A 22550-nucleotide genomic window follows, 5' to 3' on the forward strand; every position below is an offset into this window, starting at 1 on the left:
TAACAACCAACTCATTTTAAATTATTGTGTTTCCTTTTTTCTTGATCATTGTCTCATTCAGGATCTTGTGACGAAGCAAATTATTTGTAACATCCTAACTATATATATATATATATACATATATATATATATATATATATATAATATAAAGAGTAATAAGGATAATAAAATAAAAATAAAGAAATAAATAATAAAAAGAATATGAATAAAGAAAAGAAAAAGAAAAGAAAAAGAAAAGAAAAGAAAAGAAAAGAATTAAATTTTAATGTAAAGCCAAGTGGCACAATTAAATAAAAAAAAAAAGAAAAGAAAAGAATAAAGGAGAAAAGACTAGAAGAGGAAGGGAATTCATCTTTCCCATTCATTTTCTTCTCCTTCCCGTGAATATGCCTAAACCCCTCTTCCTCCATCTTTTTTTTCTCTACACCAAAATTGCTTCAAAATTTCATCTCCAATTAATTCCCCATCTTCTCCCAACACCTTTCCAAAGAAGAATTTGAAGAAAAGAAGGAAAATCAAAGAGAAATTTCAAGGGTGAGAGGGGAGTGAATAGTAATCAAGGGTTTGGAAATTTGAAAGGTATGTTAGGGGTTTTTGTTGTAGGGTTATTTCTTATCATTTTATGTGAATACTTATGAGAAATATTGTATTAATTTGATTTATTGGTTTATTTTTTTTCATGAGGAAGAAGTAGAAAGGAAAAGTGGAAGTTCCAAAGGGAAAGAAAAGGAAGAGTAGAGAATTAAAACTTGTAGAATATTTTGGAAATTCTAAGGTTTGTGCTCAACTCTATTTCAATAAATTCAAGAAATTGTTATTTATGTTCTATTTGAAATTTTACTACCCTAATAGAAAGACCAAGTGAATAATAGTTTAATTATAGTTGTATAATTAAAGTTTGAGAAATAATAGATTTATTAGATAGTAAACTTTTAAAAGTAATATGTAATTTAATCAAAAAATTAGGTTATGGAATAAATGAAATGACTTATATTCTTGGATAGAAATATAATTTAGTTAGATATAGTGATAATGAAAAAGATTGGTAGACTAGAAAAAAAAAAAGGGAGATATTAGATTAGATGAAAAAAAAAAATAGAAATTAAAGGAAGAAGAAAAGTGAGTTATAGGGTAAGTATTATGTTTAAAAACAATAAGAATAATATAAAAAAAAAGAAATTGAAATTGTGATAAATAGAAAAATATATATATTATATTAAAAAAATAATAATAATAATAATAAAAAACAGAATAATAATTAATTAATTTATGATTAAAGTATGAATTTATAATTTATGTAGTTGAATTAAATTAATAGATTTATATGATACGACAATGTTTAAAAGCACAGTTGTAAAATGATAAAGTATTATAGTTTGAATAATTGACAGTTACACTGTATTAAAAGTTGTTGTCCCCCTGTTTAAATGTATAAATTATTTAAAGTCTGGCCCTAGTAAGTTTGGTGGGAATTGTGGGTTAGTTTAAGGGTGTGGCATGCCATACATAGATCTTGCAGTACTGCACTACAGTTACACTAATTCTTGGGATACAATGAGGTATCCTATCCTACAGTTATAGAATCGGCTTTTGAGCCATACAGTTATTTGGCACTTTGTGCCCTACAGTTACAGTTTCCTTATCTGACTTAACAGTCCCATTTAAATTTATAGGGGCCAACAGAAAAATAATAAATAAATAAAAGTATTAAGAGGAAATAAAATCTTTTACATGATGAAAAGAAAAAGAAAAGATTGTGAAATGAAAATATGTATATATGTAAAATAATAATATGATTTAGCTTATTTTAAATTATTTGTTATATAGTTATTTGTTGTTTGTTTGTTGAATTACTGTTATTACATGAATTTTGATTTAAATGTTTTATTTATAAATAAAGTTGAGCACCACTAAGCAAATTGCTTAGCGCGTAGGAATTTGTTTTTCCTCGCGCAGGTTGTAGACCCAAGGAATAGTAGATCAAGATCTGCATCAACCCAGCCAGAGTTACATCATCATCTATATTGGGGTATATTTTGTAAATTTTTAGGATGTTACAATTCTACCCCTCTTATAAAAATTTCGTCCTCGAAATTTTACCTGTATTAAAGAGATGAGGATATTGTGCTTTCATGACATCTTCACTCTCCCATATTGCTTCTTCTACTTTGTGGTTTCTCCACAGGACTTTAACAAGAGGAATTTTTTTGTTTCTCAACTCTTTTATTTCTCTTGCTAGAATTTTCACTGGTTGTTCTTCATATGACAAGTTTGGCTGCACATCCACAGATTCAGCTGGGAGGATATGAGAGGGATCTGACCTGTATCTTCTAAGCATAGAAACATGAAAGACATTGTGTATCTTGTCAAGTTCTGGTGGTAAGGCTAGCTTGTAGGCTACCGGTCCTACCCGTTCCAAAATTTCATAAGGACCGATAAACCTAGGACTCAGTTTGCCCTTTTTGCCAAATCTCAACACTTTTTTCCAAGGTGATACTTTAAGGAAGACTTTATCGCCCACTGAAAACTCTATATCCTTTCTTTTCTTATCTGCATATGACTTTTGTCTGTCTGATGCTGCCTTTAATCTCTCCTTGATGATCTTAACCTTTTCTTCTGTTTGCCTTATCAAGTCAAGACCCACAAGTTTACCTTCACTTAGCTCTGTCCAGCATAGAGGAGTCCTGCATTTCCTCCCATACAATGCTTCATAAGGTGCCATTTTAATACTGGACTGGTAGCTATTGTTATAAGCGAACTCCATTAACGAAAGATACTTTTCCCAGCTTCCTTCAAATTCAATAACACAGCTCCTTAACATGTCTTCTAAGATCTGAATTACCCTCTCTGACTGTCCATCTGTTTGGGGATGAAAAGCTGTACTGAAGTTCAATCTGGTACCCAAAGCTTCATGCAATTTTTCCCAAAATCTTGATGTAAACCTCGGGTCTCTGTCAGATATGATAGAGATAGGTACGCCGTGCAGTCGTACTATCTCATTTATGTACAATTCTGCTAATTTTTCAAGGGAATAATCTGTTCTGACAGGTAGAAAATGTGCAGACTTCGTCAATCTATCAACAATCACCCATACAGCATCTTTCTTTCTTGGTGTGAGTGGCAGACCAGTGACAAAATCCATAGTAACTCGATCCCATTTCCATTCTGGTATAGAGATTGGTTGAAGCAAACCAGAAGGTACTTGGTGCTCTGCTTTTACCTGCTGACAAGTTAAACATTTCGAAACAAACTCTGCTATGTCTCTTTTTATTCCTGGCCACCAATAGTTCTTCTTCAGATCTTGATACATTTTGGTACTACCAGGATGCATTGCATATGGACTACTATGAGCCTCTTCCAGTATACTCTTCCTCAACTCAGTTATGTCTGGCACACATATTCTGTTTTGGTAATATAAGCAACCATCGGCTTTAATCTCAAACCCATTATCCTTCCCTTCCTGTATTTGACTTACCTTTACTGCAATATCTTTATCTTCCTTCTGAGCTTCCTGGACTTGTTGAAGCAAATTGGGCCTAACTTTCAGTTCTGCAATAACAGCTCCATCTCTAGCCAATGTCAAGTGAGCATTCATAGCTTTGAGTGCAAGCAAATGTTTTCTGCTAAGAGCATCTGCCACCACATTTGCTTTGCCAGGGTGGTAGTCAATAATACAATCGTAGTCTTTTAACAGCTCCATCCATCTCCTTTGCCTCAAATTTAACTCTTTTTGAGTTGGCAAGTACTTTAGGCTTTTATGATCCGTATAAATGTAACACTTTTCACCATATAAGTAATGCCTCCAGATCTTTAATGCAAAGACTATGGCTGCTAACTCTAAATCATGAGTGGGATAGTTTCTCATAAGTATTCACATAAAATGATAAGAAATAACCCTACAACAAAAACCCCTAACATACCTTTCAAATTTCCAAACCCTTGATTACTATTCACTCCCCTCTCACCCTTGAAATTTCTCTTTGATTTCCCTTCTTTTCTTCAAATTCTTCTTTGGAAAGGTGTTGGGAGAAGATGGGGAATTAATTGGAGGTGAAATTTTGAAGCAATTTTGGTGTAGAGAAAAAAAAGATGGAGGAAGAGGGGTTTAGGCATATTCACGGGAAGGAGAAGAAAATGAATGGGAAAGATGAATTCCCTTCCTCTTCTAGTCTTTTCTCCTTTATTCTTTTCTTTTCTTTTTTTTTTATTTAATTGTGCCACTTGGCTTTACATTAAAATTTAATTCTTTTCTTTTCTTTTCTTTTCTTTTTCTTTTCTTTTTCTTTTCTTTATTCATATTCTTTTTATTATTTATTTCAATTTTAGTGTAAATGTGGATGATTAGTATAAGTTTCTGTGTTGAGATTAATGAAATGTTATGAAGCGTTTGATCGAAATTGAAACTGTTTTGATGTTGAAAGAAGTTTGGGGGTTAAGGTTGAAATTGATAGAAGTGTGATATTACTTTTCACAGGTGGAATTAAGTCCATATTTAAGGGGAAACTCTGCCGGATTTTTGTAAAAAAAAAAAAAAAAAAAAAAAAAAAACAGCCATGATTTACATGATATAAATTAAAGGAAAAATAAGAGAATTGTTACAAATGTAATGTCTCCGACTCGATTAATTAATTAACCGGGTAGGGGGCGTTACATTATTGGTAAAGAACATGTATCTAGGGGTCTCTACATTTTCGATGCATGGGTGTCTCGGTCTGTTGCCTGCTCTAGTGTCGCGTCTTCGTGTGAAGCACATTGTCGGTTAAGACACTCTTCTTTACCGGTTTATAAGAAGCTATGCCCTCAATTTCATAAGGTATCTTTACTGGAATGTGAGTCATGTTATTTTGCAAACCATCATCGAACCTCTTTAAGTCCTAAAGTCAATAAACGAGATGAGTCTGCTTTTGAATTAGTTCATTCAGATGTTTAGGGCCCATGTCCGGTTGAATTTAAGACTGGATTCAAATATTTTATCACTTTTGTGGATGATTACTCTAGAATGACTTGGATTTATTTTATGAAGCATCGTTCGAAAGTGTTTTATCATCTTTCTGCCTTCTGTACTGAAATCAAAACTCAATTTAATGTTTCTGTACAAATTTTGCGGAGCGACAATGCTAAAGAATATGTCAGAATCATTCCAGGCTTATATGACTCAACATAATATTTTTCACCAATCGTCATGTATTGATACACCCGCTCAAAATGGGATAGTTGAAAGGAAGAACCGACATCTCCTTGAGATCACTCGAACTTTATTGTTTCAAATGCAAGTTCCTAAACAATTTTGGGCTGATACTGTCTCTACTGCATGCTTTTTCATTGATCGCATGCCCTCCACAATACTAAATGTAATACTCCTTATAATGTCCTCTTTCCTAAGAAGCTATTATTTTCTTTCGAACCACGACTGTTTGGCAATACTTGCTATGTTCGGGATGTCAGAACTCATGTGACTAAACTTGATCCTAAAGCTTTGAAGTATATTTTTTTGGGATATTTTCGCCTTCAAGAGGGGTATCGGTGTTACTCTCCAAACCTCAATAAATATTTGGTCTCAACAGATGTAGCCTTTTCCAAGCAAATTTCTTTTTATCCTGTTGCACAAACCTCTCCTGATCAAGAGGAGGATGATGAGTAGCTCATTTATAGAATCATATCTTATGGTGGAACCTCTTCGAGTATGTCTTATGCTATACAATCTGATGGTAATATTTCTCTTAGTACTCAGCCTCCTATTACACCGTCAGTTGTTCAAGTTTACTCTCGGAAACCAATACCAGATGATACATGCCCTACACCAGAATCTTCTTCGCCATCAGATCCACCACCGAGTGACCTTGACCTCCTCATTAGTCTTTGTAAAATTAAACGACAGTGTAAATCTACCTATTCTATTGCTAACTTTCTATCTTATGATCACCTGTCTCCTTCTTCTATCTCCTTAATTGTCTCTCTAGATTTCATTTCTTTACCTAAGACAGTTAAAGAGGCTCTGACTCATTCTGGATGGCGTGATGCAATGTTTGAGGAGATTAAGGCTCTACATGAAAATTATACTTGAGAACTAGTTGATTTACCCTCTAGCAATAAGGTTGCGGGTTGTAAATGAATTTTTGCTATCAAAGTCAATCCAGATGGTTCTATAGCGAGACTTAAGACCCGTCTTGTCGCCAAAAGTTATGTTCAAATCTATGACATTGACTATTCTGACACTTTTTCTCCTGTGGCAAAAATGACCTCAGCTCGCTTATTCATCTCCCTAGCTGCTTCTTAGCATTGGCCTTTACACCAGTTAGATATCAAGAATATATTTTTACATGGTGACCTCCAAGAGAAGGTGTATGTAGAGCAACCACCAGGATTTGTTGCTCAGGGGGTATGGGAAAGTCTGCCATTTGAACAAATCTTTGTATAGTTTGAAGCAGAGTTCTCGTGCAATGTTTGGCAAGTTCAGTGAAGTTGTTCAAAAATTTGGGTTGAAAAAAAGCAAGTGTGACCGTTCAGTCTTCTATAGAAATTCAGATACTAGTATTATTCTCTTTATTGTATATGTTGATGATATTGTCATTACAAGGAATAGTACAAGGATCTCTTCTTTCAAAAACTACTTGCATGCGAGTTTTCATACCAAAGACTTGGGTCAGCTTAAGTATTTCTTAGGAGTCGAACCCTTGAGGAGTAAAAAGGGAATTTTCTTGTCTCAAAGAAAGTATGTCATTGACTTACCTGCAGAAACTGGGAAGATGGGAGCTAAACTATGTAGCACACTAATGATTCCTAATATATGTCTTACAAAGGATGACGGAGACCCTTATGATGATCCAGAGAAATATAGGAGGTTAGTTGGAAAGCTGAACTACCTTATGGTGATGACTCAGCCAGATATCACTTTGGCAGTAAGCGTTGTAAGTCGGTTCATGTCTGCACCTACGTTGAAACATTAAGCTGCTCTAGAACAAATTCTATGTTATCTAAAAGGGACTCCTGAACTCGGTATACTCTACAGTGATCATGAGCATACTGCACTTGAGTATTTTTTTGATATTGACTGGGTAGGATTCAAAAGTGATAGAAGGTCGACTACAGGCTACTGTGTATTTATTGGAGGAAACCTAGTGTTGTGGAAAAGGAAGAAGCAACATATGGTATCCAGATCCAGTGTCAAGTTAGAATACAGGGCCATGGCTCAATCCACTTGTGAGATTCTGTGGATAAATCATCTGCTGAAGGAAGTTGGTATGGATGTTGCGTCACCCGCGAAACTTTGGTGTGATAATCAGGCTGCTCTTCACATTGCTTCCAATCCAATGTACCACGAACGGACTAAACATATTGAAGTTGATTGTCATTTCATCCTTGAGAAAATTCAAAAAAATTTAATCTCCACCAATTATATGAAAACAGGAAAGCAACTGGGTGATCTACTTACCAAACCTTTAAATGGGTCTCGAATAGAATATCTTTCTAACAAGTTGGGCATGATAAATATCTAGATCCAACTTGAGAGAGAGTGTTAGAATTTGAACATAATCTGTATATAATTATAGGAGATTACATAATTATAGGCTAATTAATTGATAAAGGATTCTTAGGAATTGTCTTAATAATGCCTTGTAATATGTATATATACACTTATTTTAATGGAGAAATATACTGAAATTGCCCAATTATTTCTTATATAACTATTTTGTTACATATGTATACATAATTTGGTCCAGAAACTGACAGCCGAAGAAACTAATAAACAGCTGGAGTTCAGTTGGTTTAGCTTACTAACCATAATAAACAAAATTTCGATTTCTTTAATCAGTGACCATGCACGTCAAGCTAGTTGGGGGAAACTCTCTATGGTTCAAATAGTTGTCAATAGTTCTCATAGATCATCCCCGGTTTTAGGCAGCATAAGCCAATGACAGAGGAAAGGCCGCTGCTCATAATTGATCAAGACAGTTGAATTCTGTTGGGGGGGGGGGGAATGGTACCTTATTCTTCTTACAATAAAATCTTTACATCACATGTACCTAGATGCCGGCCAGATCACTGTGAAGGAAACTTAATCACAGGAAAATATGACATTTTCATAAGCCAACATGCAGCTTTGGTTAGCACTTATCACGACGAACTAAGCCAATTTCCACAGTACATTTAACTCTCAGTAAGCATGTCATCAAGATCAGACATACACTGGCTAAAAGCACCAAATATCTAATGAGAAGTCTGAAGTTTTATCTTCCCTACCCATAGCAGGTAATGGTTACGTAGTGACTCATCCCATCCAAATGCATTGGCCCTGCCATCAATAGGACATCATTAATTTGTACCAAAGGTTTTGCAGGAAAATCCTATAATGGCATAGCAAAGGTGTAGGTTTAATAGACAAAGTGCTAAAAACCAACGTTGTCTATCCAAGTTTATGGCAACAAATTGAGAAACAGGATAGGGGCAGCAGCTACGAACCCATAATATGTAAGGACGTATATGTGATGTAAAAATATGAAGCTACAATATATTAATTGAATAGATATGTGTAAGGAAACTATCCCTTGGTTTTGGATGGAGAAAAAAAATATGTGCAGTACCTATGAGAAACATCAAGCGAATTATATATATCATCCTGTAAATTGAATGCTGCATCTGGTCTTCTTCAATAACAATACATGATATTTTCTTCCTCTTTTGTTAATGTGATTCCATTAAAATGAGACCTTCATATCTCCAAAATAAAAGGACTAAATAGATTACCGAGAGATTAAACAATTAACTGAAACGTGGTTGTTTTAACACTAATATAATGGATTAAGCAGTGATGTTCTGAGATCCAGTAAAGGGTAGGCTCAATGTGTATTTTGGTAAGGTTGGTCTGATTTGCCCTCCCCTACTTCCTTTATTCATTTTTCCTTTTGTCCTCTAATAACGTGTAACCGCTGCCCTGCGTTTCTACCCTCCTGTCGTAGTCACGCTTGACTGTACATACAGACGTAATGCGTCCTTTCCCATCATCAGGTGGCTATTTAATTTCATCCAGCGCTATGTGAACATGATTCCAAATGTTACGGGGTTTGTTGTCCCATCCAGCAGGTTAATCGAGTCAAGCTGTAACAGCCCGGCCCCGTACGACCGGCCCTGTTACCACTCACGGCCCAGGGCTATCCCTCGCCTGGCCTCTTGCCACCTCGGGCTTTCCACTGGCGTCGTGAGCAGCTCTTAACATCCCTTCACCCTCACGGGTTCCAGGCAGGATTTGTCCCTCGGGGGAGCCATTACGGCCCGCCCTAGCCCGAGTGGATTTGGCCCAATTCCTTCCTCTGGGAATTAGGTCGCCTCCCCCACTGCTCGAACCCTTGACCTCCCACTTTAAGGGAATAGTCTGGTGAGAGTGAGTACCAGTTGTTCCAATGGAACAATTGGTACTCACTCTCACCAGACTATTCCCTTAAAGTGGGAGGTCAAGGGTTCGAGCAGTGGGGGAGGCGACCTAATTTCCTAAGGGAAATTTGGGCCAAATCCACTTGGGGAAGGATGCGTTTGACGAGAACCCAAGGGGACAAATCCTGCCTGGAACCCGTGAGGGTGAAGGGATGTTAAGAGCTGCTCACGACGCCAGTGGAAAGCCCGAGGTGGCAAGAGGCCAGGCGAGGGATAGCCCTGGGCCGTGAGTGGTAACAGTGCCGTGCGTACGGGCCGGGCTGTTACACAAGCCTCCTATATGTAGGCTCGAGCCTGGTCCGGTTCGTCAAAGTCCTGGACTTATATGCGAAGCATACCTATGTATTGGGCCTTAATAGGGTTACAGCCTGACCTGTCTAGCACAGACTCAACTTGGGCCGGAGTGTCCAGGGTCCAGTTATCATCAAGTGCTCATTTACCTGCTCATTTACCTGCTCATTAATTATTTCATGATTAACGAGACGAGGGAGTAAATCCCGAAACTTTAATTATTACTACGCGGCTCTAAGATAGTTCTTGTCAAAACGTCTCCTTTTCACCTTTACTCATTTCAAACTTACGCTCTTGATTTTACTTGCTGCTCTGCCTCTTTCGCTGCTTCTGCCATCTTACCCTTTCTCTTCTCTGTAGTTCCTACCTTTCCAATCCGAGATACGTCTTGCTCTTCTCATGGCTTCTGCTAGGATTCTGATGTAGTGGGTTTGGCGTCCTCCATCACCCCTTCCTCCTTTTCTCACTACTTTCCCAGTGACTATTCTAATACTACCATCTATAAAATTAGAACTCCTTTACCTAATGAGGGATTGTTCTCCCTTACCCACAACCGACGAGCCTGATGGACGCCCAGTAAATGCGCAACTTGATCTTTTTCATCAAACAGTGCGATTTCGGGCTGATCTACCCTTTTACCCCTTCTTTATTGAGGTCTTTCATTACTTTATGGTGACTCCTCGGATGTTGTCCCCCAATTCTATCTTGTTCATGTGTTGTTTCGAATCCGTTTGTCTATGTTGGGGTTTTGCCCCTTCTATTGAGTTGTTCTGCACCTTCTTCCATCTCATTAGATCTATTCATGAGTTCTATTACTTTGGTCCCCGGATTGGGCTATCTATTTTTACTGGGTATAAGGCTGGACAGAAAATTTTGTTATTGTCAAGCTAAAAGAGAGCTCAGGGATCAACTGGGATATCAACCTCTCTTGAGGAGAAGTCCCTCAGGGCCCTAGGCTAAGCATAGTGGACCAAATTTGTTTTCTCTGACTAACCTCTGTAAAGAAGAAATATGACGTCGAAAAATACATGTTTATGTCTAATCTGCGAGACTGCCGAAAGCTAGTATTCTTTTTTGGTTTTCTGTCTTTTTATATTTGTCTTTTGTAGAAAGATAATATTTATTGTTGTATATCACAATAGAGATTACAACCTATTTATACATGAGAGACAGTAACTAAACAGGAAGGAAAATCAAGCCTATAATTATACAATCAATAAAATTAAGCAACTGATCCATCTATCAATATTTACTTCCTATATTAACATATTTACTTTCTATAACTTATAACACTCCCCCTCAAGTTGGATCATAAATGTTAATCATGCCCAACTTGTTACATATATAATCAACTCGAGTCCCATTTAGAGCTTTAGTGAAAATATCTCCTAATTGTTCTCCAGTTCGAATATATCCTGTTGATATTATCTTTTGTTGGACCTTTTCACGAACAAAATGACAATCAATCTCGATGTGTTTAGTCCTCTCGTGAAATACTGGATTGGAGGCAATGTGGATAGCTGCTTGATTATCACACCACAACTTAGCAGGCACCGAATTTGTGAACCCAACTTCTTCCAACAGTTGACGTACCCACAAGATTTCACAAACGGCTTGTGCCATAGCTCGATATTCAGATTCAGCACTAGAACGGGAGACCACATTTTGCTTCTTACTTTTCCATGAGACCAAGTTACCTCCTACAAAAACACAATACCCAGTAATTGACCTCCTATCAACTTTCGAGCCTGCCCAATCAGCATCACAAAAACATTCAATATTTGAGTGCCCATGGTTACCATAGAATAGGCCTCGCCCTGGGGCCCCTTTAAGGTAACAAAGAATCTGTCCCAGAGCATCCCACTGGGCAACAGTAGGAGAAGACATAAACTGACTTACCACACTCACTAAATATGCAATATCAGGACGAGTCACCGTCAAATAATTCAGCTTGCCAACTAATATTCTATACCTTCCAGGATCTGCAAATGGCTCACTGTCTTCTGTGGTAAGTTGAAGGTTAGGGGTCATTAGGGCACTACAAGGCTTAGCACCCAATTTTCCTGTTTCTGCCAACAAATCAAGAACATATTTTCTTTGAGACAAGAAGATGTCTTTCTTACACCGCATAACTTCGATTCCCAAGAAATATTTCAAGGAACCCAAATCCTTTGTATGAAACTGTGTTTTAAGAAATTCTTTTAGGGATGTGATGCCAGCAATGTCACTTCCTGTGATAACGATATCATCCACATATACTACAAGCAGAATTACTCCACTATCAGAATTTCTATAAAACACTGAGTGATCACACTTATTCATCTTCATTCTAAACTGTTGGACCACCTCACTAAACCTGCCAAACCATGCCCGAGGACTCTGTTTCAAGCCATAAAGCGATTTTCGAAGTCTACAAACCTTACCTGACTCCCCCTGAGCAACAAAACCAGGTGGTTGCTCAATATAAACCTCCTCCTGAAAATCACCATGAACAAAAGCATTTTTAATATCCAGTTGATGCAAAGGCCAATCATGAGTAGCCGCCAAGGAAATAAACAATCGGACAGATGCGAGCTTGGCAACTGGGGAGAATGTATCAGAATAGTCAACTCCATAAGTTTGTGCATAATCTTTGGCCACTAAACGGGCCTTGAGGCGAGCAATAGATCCATCAGGATTTACTTTCACTGCAAACACCCATTTGCACCCAATAGCCCGCTTTCCTGGGGGCAAGGACATCAACTCCCAAGTACCATTAGTGTCAAGGGCCATCATTTCCTCTTCCATTGCAGCACGCCAACCAGGATGGGACAAAGCCTCAATAACAGTTTTGGAAATTGAAATAGAATCTAAAGCAGTGACAAAACAACAAGAAGAGGAGGATAATTGATCATAAGAGACACAAGATGCAAGTACGTTTACCTTTGCGAAGAGCAATGGGCAAATCCAAATCAGACAATGAAGGATCAGTAGGAGCAGGATCGGTCGACGAAGAAGCGGGTAGCAGAACGAAGTCAGAGTCCTCTAAGCGTCTAGAATACACATGAAAGATGGGAGGGCGACCTGGCACATGAGCGAAAGGTGTAGGAGTAGTCTGAGGAGACGAAGAGCGAACAGTGTATAACAAGAGGTCATCTTCCTCCTCCTGGGTGTTATAAACAGATGATGGCGGAAAAAACGGAGTGGACTCAAAGAATGTTACATCCGCAGACACAAGATACCGATTCAGATCAGGGGAAAAACAACAATACCCTTTCTGACGTCGAGAGTAGCCAAGGAAGACACATTTGAGTGATTTGGGATCCAATTTAGTAACCTGTGGACGAACATCACGAACAAAACAAGTACAACCAAAGAGACGTGGCTCAATAGGAAACAAAGATTTAGTGGGAAATAAAATGTTATAAGGGATATCACCATGAAGGACGGAGGAAGGCATGCGATTGATCAAAAAACAAGCAGTGGATACAGCATCAACCCAAAAACATTTAGGTACCTTCATTTGGAATAAGAGGGCTCTGGCTACTTCAAGAAGATGTCGATTTTTTCTTTCAGCAACTCCATTTTGTGAAGGAGTGGCAACACAAGAGGACTGATGAAGAATCCCTTTTTGTAACAAATAAGATTGAAATTCCCCAGAGAGATACTCTTTAGCATTATCACTTTGCAATATACGGATGGAAGTATTGAATTGGGTTTGGATTTCAGCATCATTAGTCGAGGCGCTACTTTAATCTTAGGACACTCCATTCATTCCCAAGGAATGGAGTAACCAAGCGACGGCCATTCGCCTGGGGGCATTTGAAGTATGTTAAATCCCTTCACCCCCATGGATCGAACCCGCGACTTGGCTCTGATACCATGTAGAAAGATAATATTTATTGTTGTATATCACAATAGAGATTACAACCTATTTATACATGAGAGACGGTAACTAAACAGAAAGGAAAATCAAGCCTATAATTATACAATCACTAAGATTAAGCATCCGATCCATCTATCAATATTTACTTCCTATATTAACATATTTACTTTCTATAACTTATAACATCTTTCATTGTTTCAAGCTCTAACTGATTTGGTATTTTCTTTTCAGCATCCGCTCCATCAATGGGTACCATCAAGCTTCCCAAGAATTTCACCCTGTCTCCGGAGAGCATGAAGGCGGCTCTGACTACTTTTAAGGCCAACAAGACCGTAGTCGATGTGACCCGGAAAGTTTTTCAAGCCGCCAACCTTGCATCCTTAGCTCGCTGCTCTGCCCTTGCCTCTGCATCTTTCGTGGCTTTGGTGCCTGTAACAAGAGGCTCTCGCTCCGCAGCATCTAGGACGTCGGTCCCCGCTAAAGCGTCGGCTCTTGCCAAGACGACTCCTACTCCTCGTAAGGAGGCCATCACGCTCAACGAGTCGGTTGAGAGCAACTCGAAAGAGGACACTGAGATTGCTCCTTTAGACGTTCCACCTATCTAAGCTGTGGGAGCTATCGTGATCGGAGGCGGGGTTACCAAGGGTGCCCAGACTTCAGAACCTGCGACCGAGGGCAGGGTTGCTAAGTGCAACCGGACCTTGGAACCTGTCGGGACAGCCCCTTCTCCCCCTATTGATAAAAGGAAAAAAGGCAGTGGAGCACTTGTCATCTGCCCCAGACAACGAGTTATTGAATGCCGCCAAGGTGACCGTTGAGTCCACGCTGGCCTCCGCAGCCAGGACACATTCAGGGGAGTGATCTCGACGGAGAGTCGGGGTTGATAAGGTCTTTGCTCTTTTCCCTTCCACCGATGTTTGTTCAATGCCTCTGGCCCCTGATCCTGCCTCCTCTCCAGCCTATCTTATCTCTTGTCCTCTCCAACCTTGCCTCTTTCTCTATCATCCCTAGCAAATCGGCTTGTCGTCAAGGCGTCATCCTGCTTTATGTACTTCTCTGTCCTCTTCATCAATTCCGACAGGGTGGTAGAAGGCTTTCTGCATAATGATCCAAAGAACTCTGGGGAGGTTGTGCCTTTCTACATAGCTTCTACAGCCCTTCCCTCGTCTAGCTTGGGTATCTGCAAAGCCTCAGAGTTGAATTTGGCCACATATACTCTCAGGGATTCATTCCTTCTCTAACGCACAGTTTCTAGGCAGCTCCTTTTCCTTTCTACAGGGACTCCAGCGATGAATCTACTAATAAATATGCTGGCTAGGCCTATGAAGTTCTTGATGCTCCCTGCCTCCAAACTATTAAACCATGCCCGGACTAGTCCTATTAAGGTGGTGGAAAAGACCTTGCACATCAAGGAATTCGAGCAGGTCTACAATTCCATGAGTGTCTTATAGTTCAAGACATGCTCCCAGGGTTTTTCGTCTCGTCATAAGCTGCCATAGTTGGCATCATGAACTTTTTTACAATGATTTCTTGTTGAACCTGTCTCACAAATGGTGATGAGGTTGGCAACAGGGGACTGTTGTTGTCTCGTGCTCCTAACTCTATCAGGAGTTGCTCTTTCAACCTTTCTACCTTTAGATTTACATCTACGTCTTCCCTTCCATGCCTCTTCTCTAAGCGATAGTTTCTTTCTAGCTCTTTACTCTCCGATCTTTCTGCTGACTCGGAGTAGTTCTCAGTCCCATCATTCTTAATGAGCTCTCACTACCCTTCCTCTTGCTCTGACTATCGGCTCGTTTCTCCAACTGGCCTCTCCATCTCCATCATCTATTCTCCTATTGTTCTGCAGAAGGGCTTGATAGTTTAACGTGGATTGGGGCTCAATGACGCTGAACCCCTCAGCTACAGGTGATATGCTCAACAGGGTGTTGAGCCTTCTCTGTTGCAATATCTGGCCTAGCCATTGGGCGATATTCTGTAGCTAGAGAGTCATACTTTGCAGCTCTTGGTCAAATAAAGTAGTTTAAGGCATGGTTACGGCTGAGCTCGGTGATGGGTTAAACAATGTTGATGGCTGGTTTAATAGGGCAGTTGAGCTAGAGAATGAGAACTGTGATCCTTCCTGAGCTGAACTTAGGTCGTTTGGGGTGTTTCCAGTATGGTTTTTGCCGTGATTGGCCATATGGATATCAGTGGGTGAAATGAGGATGAGAACTCCATTGATGAAGATCTCCTTCGTTCCCACGGACGGTGCCAATTGATATTCTGAGATCCAGTAAAAAATAGACTCAAGATGTATTTTGGTAAGTTTGATATGATTTGTCCTCCCCTGCTTCCTTTATTCCTTTTCCTTTTTGTCTTCTCCTTTTCCCTTTTGTCTTCTAATGACGTGTAACTGTCATCCTGCGTTTATACTCTCCTGTCATGGTCATAGTCATGCTTAGCTATACATACGGTCGTACTGCATCTTTTCCCATCGTCAGGCAGCCATTTAATTCCATCCGACGCCATGTGGACACGATCCTGAATGTTACGGGTCTGTTGTCCCATCCAACAGATTAATCGAGTCAAGCCTCCCATATGTAGACTCGAGCCCGGTCCGGTTCGTTAAAATAAGTCCTAGATTTGTATGTAAAGCAGACTTATGTATTGAGCCTTAATAAAGTTAAGATTTGGCATTTCCGGCACGCGCTCAACTTAGGTCAGAGTGTCCAAGGCCCAGTTATCGTCAAGCAGCATTCTTCACAAAAGGAAAGGAAAAGGAAAAAAAATTAAAAGAAGGAAGAAAGAAGAAGAGCACTCCTACTTATCTGCCATAAAATTTAAAGAAATATTTTTCTGCCAAGAGGTCACCTAGTTTCTTTGTTTCTTCGTCCAAAACACATACTTCAAATTATCTGGATAATTAGACAATTATAAAAATAAAAAAATAAAAGTCCAACTGCGCAGCATCAAATTTGTACCCTAAGAAGTGATGCAAATTTCACAGCACGCTAAAATTGAGTCATTTGGACATAACACCTGATGCCAACTTCTCACAGGCATATAAATCAGTGCACAAGGGAACTGGGTATTTCATGGTGCAAATCAATTGTCAAAAACTCTTAAATTGGTGCATTGACCAAACATACAACTGTACATCTGTGAGAACTAGAAACAGTAATTTTTAACACACTGAGCTACGTGGAATATAGTGTTATTACTTAGAATTTATACATATACTCGAAATTGTCACATACATGGCAGCATCTGATAGTCACTTGTTTTGTAGCATCTGATCTATTTGACCATTCTGATTGTACAATTCCACTATTTTCTTAGCATAAGAAGGTGTATACCTGTCAGCTCTGCATAAGTTACAAGATACAAATATTAAGAGAAATTCCAATGTGAAGTCACAATATCCATGACTCATTTAAGCATACCTTTCTTTTCCCCAAGTGCGGTTTGTGTACAAGTAGTTCCTGATGGTATGGTAGTCAAGCGAATAACGGGCAAATTCCAGTCCCTTTGGGCCAATCTGAATCCAAAGAGCCAAGTCACTATAAAAATACTCAATATAACAGTTCTTTATCACCAAATGAAGCATGAGAAAATGCTTACCAAGTTCAGTAAAAATGCAATAAGATTCCCAACAAACTTTGGTGCAGGTTGAGAAGGACCCTTCCCTGAGGAAAGATGATAAAATTTAGGCACTAGAAAACATTTCTAAAAGTGAGCTTTCGAATGGCCGCCCAATGTTTATTTAAAGAGCTTAAACTCCTGTATGGTCAGAAAGTGTGAGAGATTTTCACCAAATAATACAAAAATACTGTACATACCCAACTTTGCATTGTCATCTGCCTTGACAGTCTCCATAACAAAGGGTCTCCGGTCACCCTGAAATAATATATTTGTATTTTCCAGTCAGAATTTCATAAATTAACTAAAGAAACTTAAGCATGATATGATGAAGGGGTTTACGCTACTAATTGTTGGAGTGATCTCCAAAAGGTCCTTTACCAAACCCAGCATTTCTCTACCTCGTTCATTTCTGCAATTTGAACCATTGAAAAACAGGGGAAATTCAATTTTTCGCATGAAGATATTTGTAAGTGATAAAGATAACTAATCTAGAAGCTCCTAGAATATTTCTTATATCGCATTACCTGACTGTTACATATTGTGGATGTTGCGTCATACTGAGTCCAGGATACTTTGGCACACCCATATAGCCAACCACCAGATCCTGGGCATACATATGTTAACCATTAAGAAAAATTGGGTCATGTCAGGAGAAAAAGGGGTTAACAGTTCTCTTTCTGCACTCTTGCAACTAATCTTTGCGGCAATCTTTGTGGCAAATGGTTGCTAACGTCCAGTAAAAGGCAAAACTATATTATCTAACCTAATTCTACATGTGCAAGTTACAAATTGGTACAATGCTGCAAGCCAACATCTGATTGAGAAAGGAGGGAGGGGTTAGAAATGGATCAAGGATATTGAATATAAACCCCTAAGTACAGAACCAAGATCTGTTTATTGAAATAAGTTAAAGAAGCTCACCGCTAAAGCATTTGTGTAGTCAAAACAGCTGCACAACAAAAACAGAACTTTTGGTAGTTAGAATACCAGCAGCCAAACTAGGTTTATTATCCTTCAGCAAAAAATCCAAAATTTTTATTGTGTTTCACATGCTAAGTAGTTCATAGCCGATAGCAAAAGTTATCAAAATTTGGGTTTCCATTCAAAGATAATATTAGCAACATCTAGAGTAAATTGATAAATCCAGTTGTACATATCATTCTCAACTGATGAAAAGTATTATACTTGGCTTATGCAGTGTCAATAGAGCTCTGCAGAAATCACATTTTACCTATAGCAAGATGGAGCAATAACATCTACCAAGTCATTTGCTGGGAGACAGAAATAAGGAACCTGCTTTAGTTGAGATTGGAAGAAGAGATGAAGCAGCAAAAATTATAATATTTGGACCAAGCTCAACGCATAGGGGAAAAAAGTTACCTCTTCAATGCGACCATCCAAGTGCTTCAAGTGGACCTATGAGAGTACAACAGTAAAACAAAGTAATAGTCAATATACATATATATAGATAGATAGTTAGGTAGATAGATAGATATATCACATTAAAATAAGTGCTATGAACAACATAAAAAGCATCTCTTTCCCCAGCCGACATCTCCCCAAAAGAATTCTGTTATTGTTTCCTCTTTCAGCAAGGAAAAAAGACTAGTGATAGTAGGATACCTTCCTGAACAGTAAGGAAGGTATCTTATATGCTATTCACATCCACAACCAAAGAAAATATATCTTACTTAAGCTTGAACTTTCTTATTGGATATAAAGACAATTACAGTGTAAAGATCAGGGGTCACATATAGATAAGATGTAGAATGAGCATGCCGAGCAAAGGATCAACCAGCACAAACCTTGTAATCTTGCATGAATTCATAATGGAGAACTGTTTCTGGTTCATCACTTGCAGCTTTTAGAAACTTATCAAGACCTTCTCGAGTTCCATTATCCACTGTTAAAAATGAGTAGTTAATTAGTTGTGATTTAGGTTCTGCAGCAATTCTGGTAAACAAGTAGCAGATAACTAGATATATGCCCATCCATAACTAAACACGTAGAAGAAATTTAAACTGCGGTACTTTTTAGACTTCTGCATTCAACATTTTGAAAGGATTAGCATTGACTCACAAACTGCAGCTACAAGGAGAGGTTTGTTTTCCTTAATCTGTTCAGTTACCCCTTCAGACAGAAAGCTCACTTCTTATATTTGCAACTATTTAAGTTAAATCTAGTGTATTTTGAAGCCTTCATTTATGTGCAAAGGTAAAAGGGTTCAACTAGATATCACAATCCAAAGAACTAACAGAATACAAAGTATCTTATTACCACAATTGGTGCCCAATACATAAAGCTTTTCCAAATTCAAATGGTGCTCAACAGATCTCAATGCTGCATTTTAAGAAATCAATCTGCATTAAAATGGTACAAGTCACAATATAGAAAAAGAATACAAGAAAAGATAAATTCAGTGGATAATGTCAGTTATACCTTGCACTTGGCAACCAACACCACAGAAAAGAAGACGCTTCACACCAGCAGCCTGTTTTATAAGAAATTATTTGCCTCACTAAACTTTTGAAGTAACATAATTCAGGATTGAAGAGGATTTTAGAAAAAACTAATGAGATGAACTACTTATTGAATTTTATGTGCTACTATTTTGTTATTTGGGTAGTCAAAGCATCATTAAATTAGATTTTAAGTCTTTCTGGATTATTTTCCCATGGTACTAGCTCTGGAGAACTTAGAGAAAAGTTCCAAATTAATGTGGACAAATATAGGTTTCTCAATATAACTTGTTATTTAGAGAAATTTATTCAAAATCATTGTGGCTGATTGCAAACTGAACCCATGCAGAAGATTGAGTGGTTTTTTTCTTTCTTTGAAGTATATCATGTTCTTGCGTAGGCAAAGATAAACTAATACACAATAACCAACTAGGATTGGCACACTTGGTGAGTGGATGACTGGATGTACAAATAGGCTTTTCCTACATGAGACCCATGAGTGCACAACTCTAGACCTCCCCAGGAACTAGGCAGGAAATTTAATGGGAGAAAAGATCTGCTGAAAGAAACATGAAGAGAATAGAATAAGTGTAAGATGATTTCCGTAAGCATAGTTGCTAAGCACCTCAACCAATGCAAGAGTATTCAGATTAGGAGATAATGTTGGCTTGACACCTTTAGCAGCTATAACTTCATCTGGAGTTCTATTACAACAGGAAGGATAAGAGAGCTTCAGGGAAAATAAGCAACTTATGTAAACAATCAAATAGAAAGAACAATTAAAAAGAGAGGAAGCCATGATCCAAATTAGGACATGCGATCATGAACCTGGCTAATACAGGCCTTGGAGAGAATCTGTCCTCTGGATCACTGTACCACAAGAAACCGCATGCACAAGAGAGAGAGAGAGAGAGAGAGAGAGAGAGAGAGAGACTACCATCATCAGTGAAAGTTCATAAAATCAACAACATCTTAAAGGCAAATCATCAGTTATGCTTTTTCTTTTCTTTCATATAAATTTGTCGTCCCACCTCTGTACACAAATAACAGCCTCAACCATGCCAGATTTCAGCATCTCAATTGCAATTGTAGTCACTATTCCAGTCCATTGAGCTCCTGCTATCACAAAAAGTTTTGTGCACAAGATATAATTAAAACTGTGAATCAATAATTCTAACTGCAACTACCATCATCTGCTTCAGAAATTAAATAAAGCATTCTTATTGGTTGTCAATTTTAAGAAGTAGTCCAAGCAAAAGGCAAACACATGCAATGGCATAAGATGAAGTATTCGTATGAACAATAAGATTAGTGAAACCAAAAGAATTATTAGATTATGAGAATATGAAGAAGACAAAACATCATAAAAAAGAATGAACTACAGACCTTCCATAACTAAAATAATGCAATTCACAGCTTTACAAAAATATACTGACTTCTCACAGTTTTCATCCATCCAATTTCTAAAGTAATATTAGCATATATTTACAGAAAATAGCCAGGAATCGAGATTTGAAGTCCTGTGGATAATGCAACAAACATCTATTCTAAATATGGAATATTCTTGATCATCTTATTGAGATTTTGAAGATCCAACAGTCCAATGTTACTTAAAAATAGAGGAAAGATAAAGGTAACCTACAATTCACAAGTGTAAGCCAAAATAAGCACAAGTTCAAGTGATAAAAAATTCAATAGAAAGCCACACCTTCTACAGGCTGAATTTTACGAGCGTACAACAGCTCCTCATGTACACCCATGTACATCTCATCAAAAGAATCTACGTTTCTCCCTCTACCATGAACAACGGGTTCCAAACCCTGAATAAAGAATATTATGCATTAAACATTTTAGGGTGAAGAAAAAGAAAAGGCAGATAAAATGCATTAGATAAACAGGGTGATGCATGATGAAAGGATTTATAAATCTCTTCATGAACATTCCTAAAACAAAAGAAAATTGAAACTATTAAATTGGTACGGGGTTCTCATAAAAGAGCTCTTCTACTAAATCTCCAAAACTCTTAACATTAAAGTTGATAGTGCATTTACCAAATATAGAGAGCAAGAAAAAGCTCATGAAAACAAAGAACTTACTTCAATTCTAGACATTCCATCTCCAAGAAATGCACAAGCATTCTTCACATGGGCGATGTAATAAGTATCACACAACCCACATCGACTGTCCCAATAAAGAAAATATATAGCATATAAAATCAAGTAAGGAAGCATATAAATAACAAGAATAAGATTAATAAGTTTCGCAGGTCTGATTAAACCTGCAATGGTCCTTTGCAGGATAAGTTCCACCAGGTGGGATGGGTCTGGATCGTTGCCTCCAGTCCTCCCTTAGCTTCACTGACTTGTTTGAGGAAGTGGAGTTGGCATCTGTTACACCAAACAGCTCAAGCTAAATAAGAGACTACATAGATACAGACAGAGGCAGAGGTGCTTATAGGTTACCTTTAGACGGCGAAGCAAAAGATGAAGAGGAAATAATGGGAAGAGAGAGCTTGCAGATTACAGAACTCATTCTGCAGTGAGAGAGAGAGAAGTGCTGTGCACCACATATATGGATTTGTGGCAGGGGGGGCTAAAGAAAAACAACTACCAAGGCGCTAAAGCGTAAAATAGAATGATACGACACCGTTACAAGTATGAAATTGTGAGATGTTTCATCGGAAAATATCAACTTGGCAATTATTAACTTAAAAAAAAAACATATATTTATTTTTTTGACATATAACTCGTATGAATAATTTGATGTTTTATAAGAAATCTTGGCAAAGCTTCAAAACCTAAACTTACAAAATACCAATTCACAATTCATATATTAATTGACAAATTTGAAATATATATATATATATAAATGCTATATTTCAT

General features: G+C 38.0%; 1 protein-coding gene and 1 long non-coding RNA gene across 2 annotated transcripts; one reads left to right on the forward strand and one right to left on the reverse strand.

Moving 5' to 3' along the window:
- Positions 1-294: 294 nt before the first annotated feature.
- LOC110601039 lies at positions 295-18490 on the forward strand. Its single transcript, XR_002485762.2, has 4 exons — positions 295-579; positions 689-775; positions 1957-2029; positions 18408-18490. It is a non-coding gene; the product is annotated as an uncharacterized LOC110601039 (long non-coding RNA).
- On the reverse strand, positions 16677-22291 carry LOC110602547 (7-hydroxymethyl chlorophyll a reductase, chloroplastic). Its single transcript, XM_021740088.2, has 19 exons — positions 22131-22291; positions 21947-22055; positions 21765-21849; positions 21377-21488; positions 20700-20784; positions 20497-20538; positions 20294-20372; positions 19649-19700; positions 19487-19549; positions 19015-19112; positions 18590-18625; positions 18441-18502; positions 18131-18158; positions 17734-17813; positions 17549-17618; positions 17407-17464; positions 17189-17253; positions 17011-17105; positions 16677-16932 (listed from the first exon to the last, which is right to left on the reverse strand). The coding sequence occupies exons 1-19, from the start codon at positions 22198-22200 to the stop codon at positions 16842-16844; spliced, it is 1380 nt and encodes a 459-aa protein (XP_021595780.1). The 5' UTR covers positions 22201-22291; the 3' UTR covers positions 16677-16841.
- Positions 22292-22550: the final 259 nt, after the last annotated feature.

Source organism: Manihot esculenta, chromosome 15, assembly GCF_001659605.2.
Source record: "Manihot esculenta cultivar AM560-2 chromosome 15, M.esculenta_v8, whole genome shotgun sequence".
Lineage (NCBI taxonomy): Eukaryota > Viridiplantae > Streptophyta > Magnoliopsida > Malpighiales > Euphorbiaceae > Manihot > Manihot esculenta.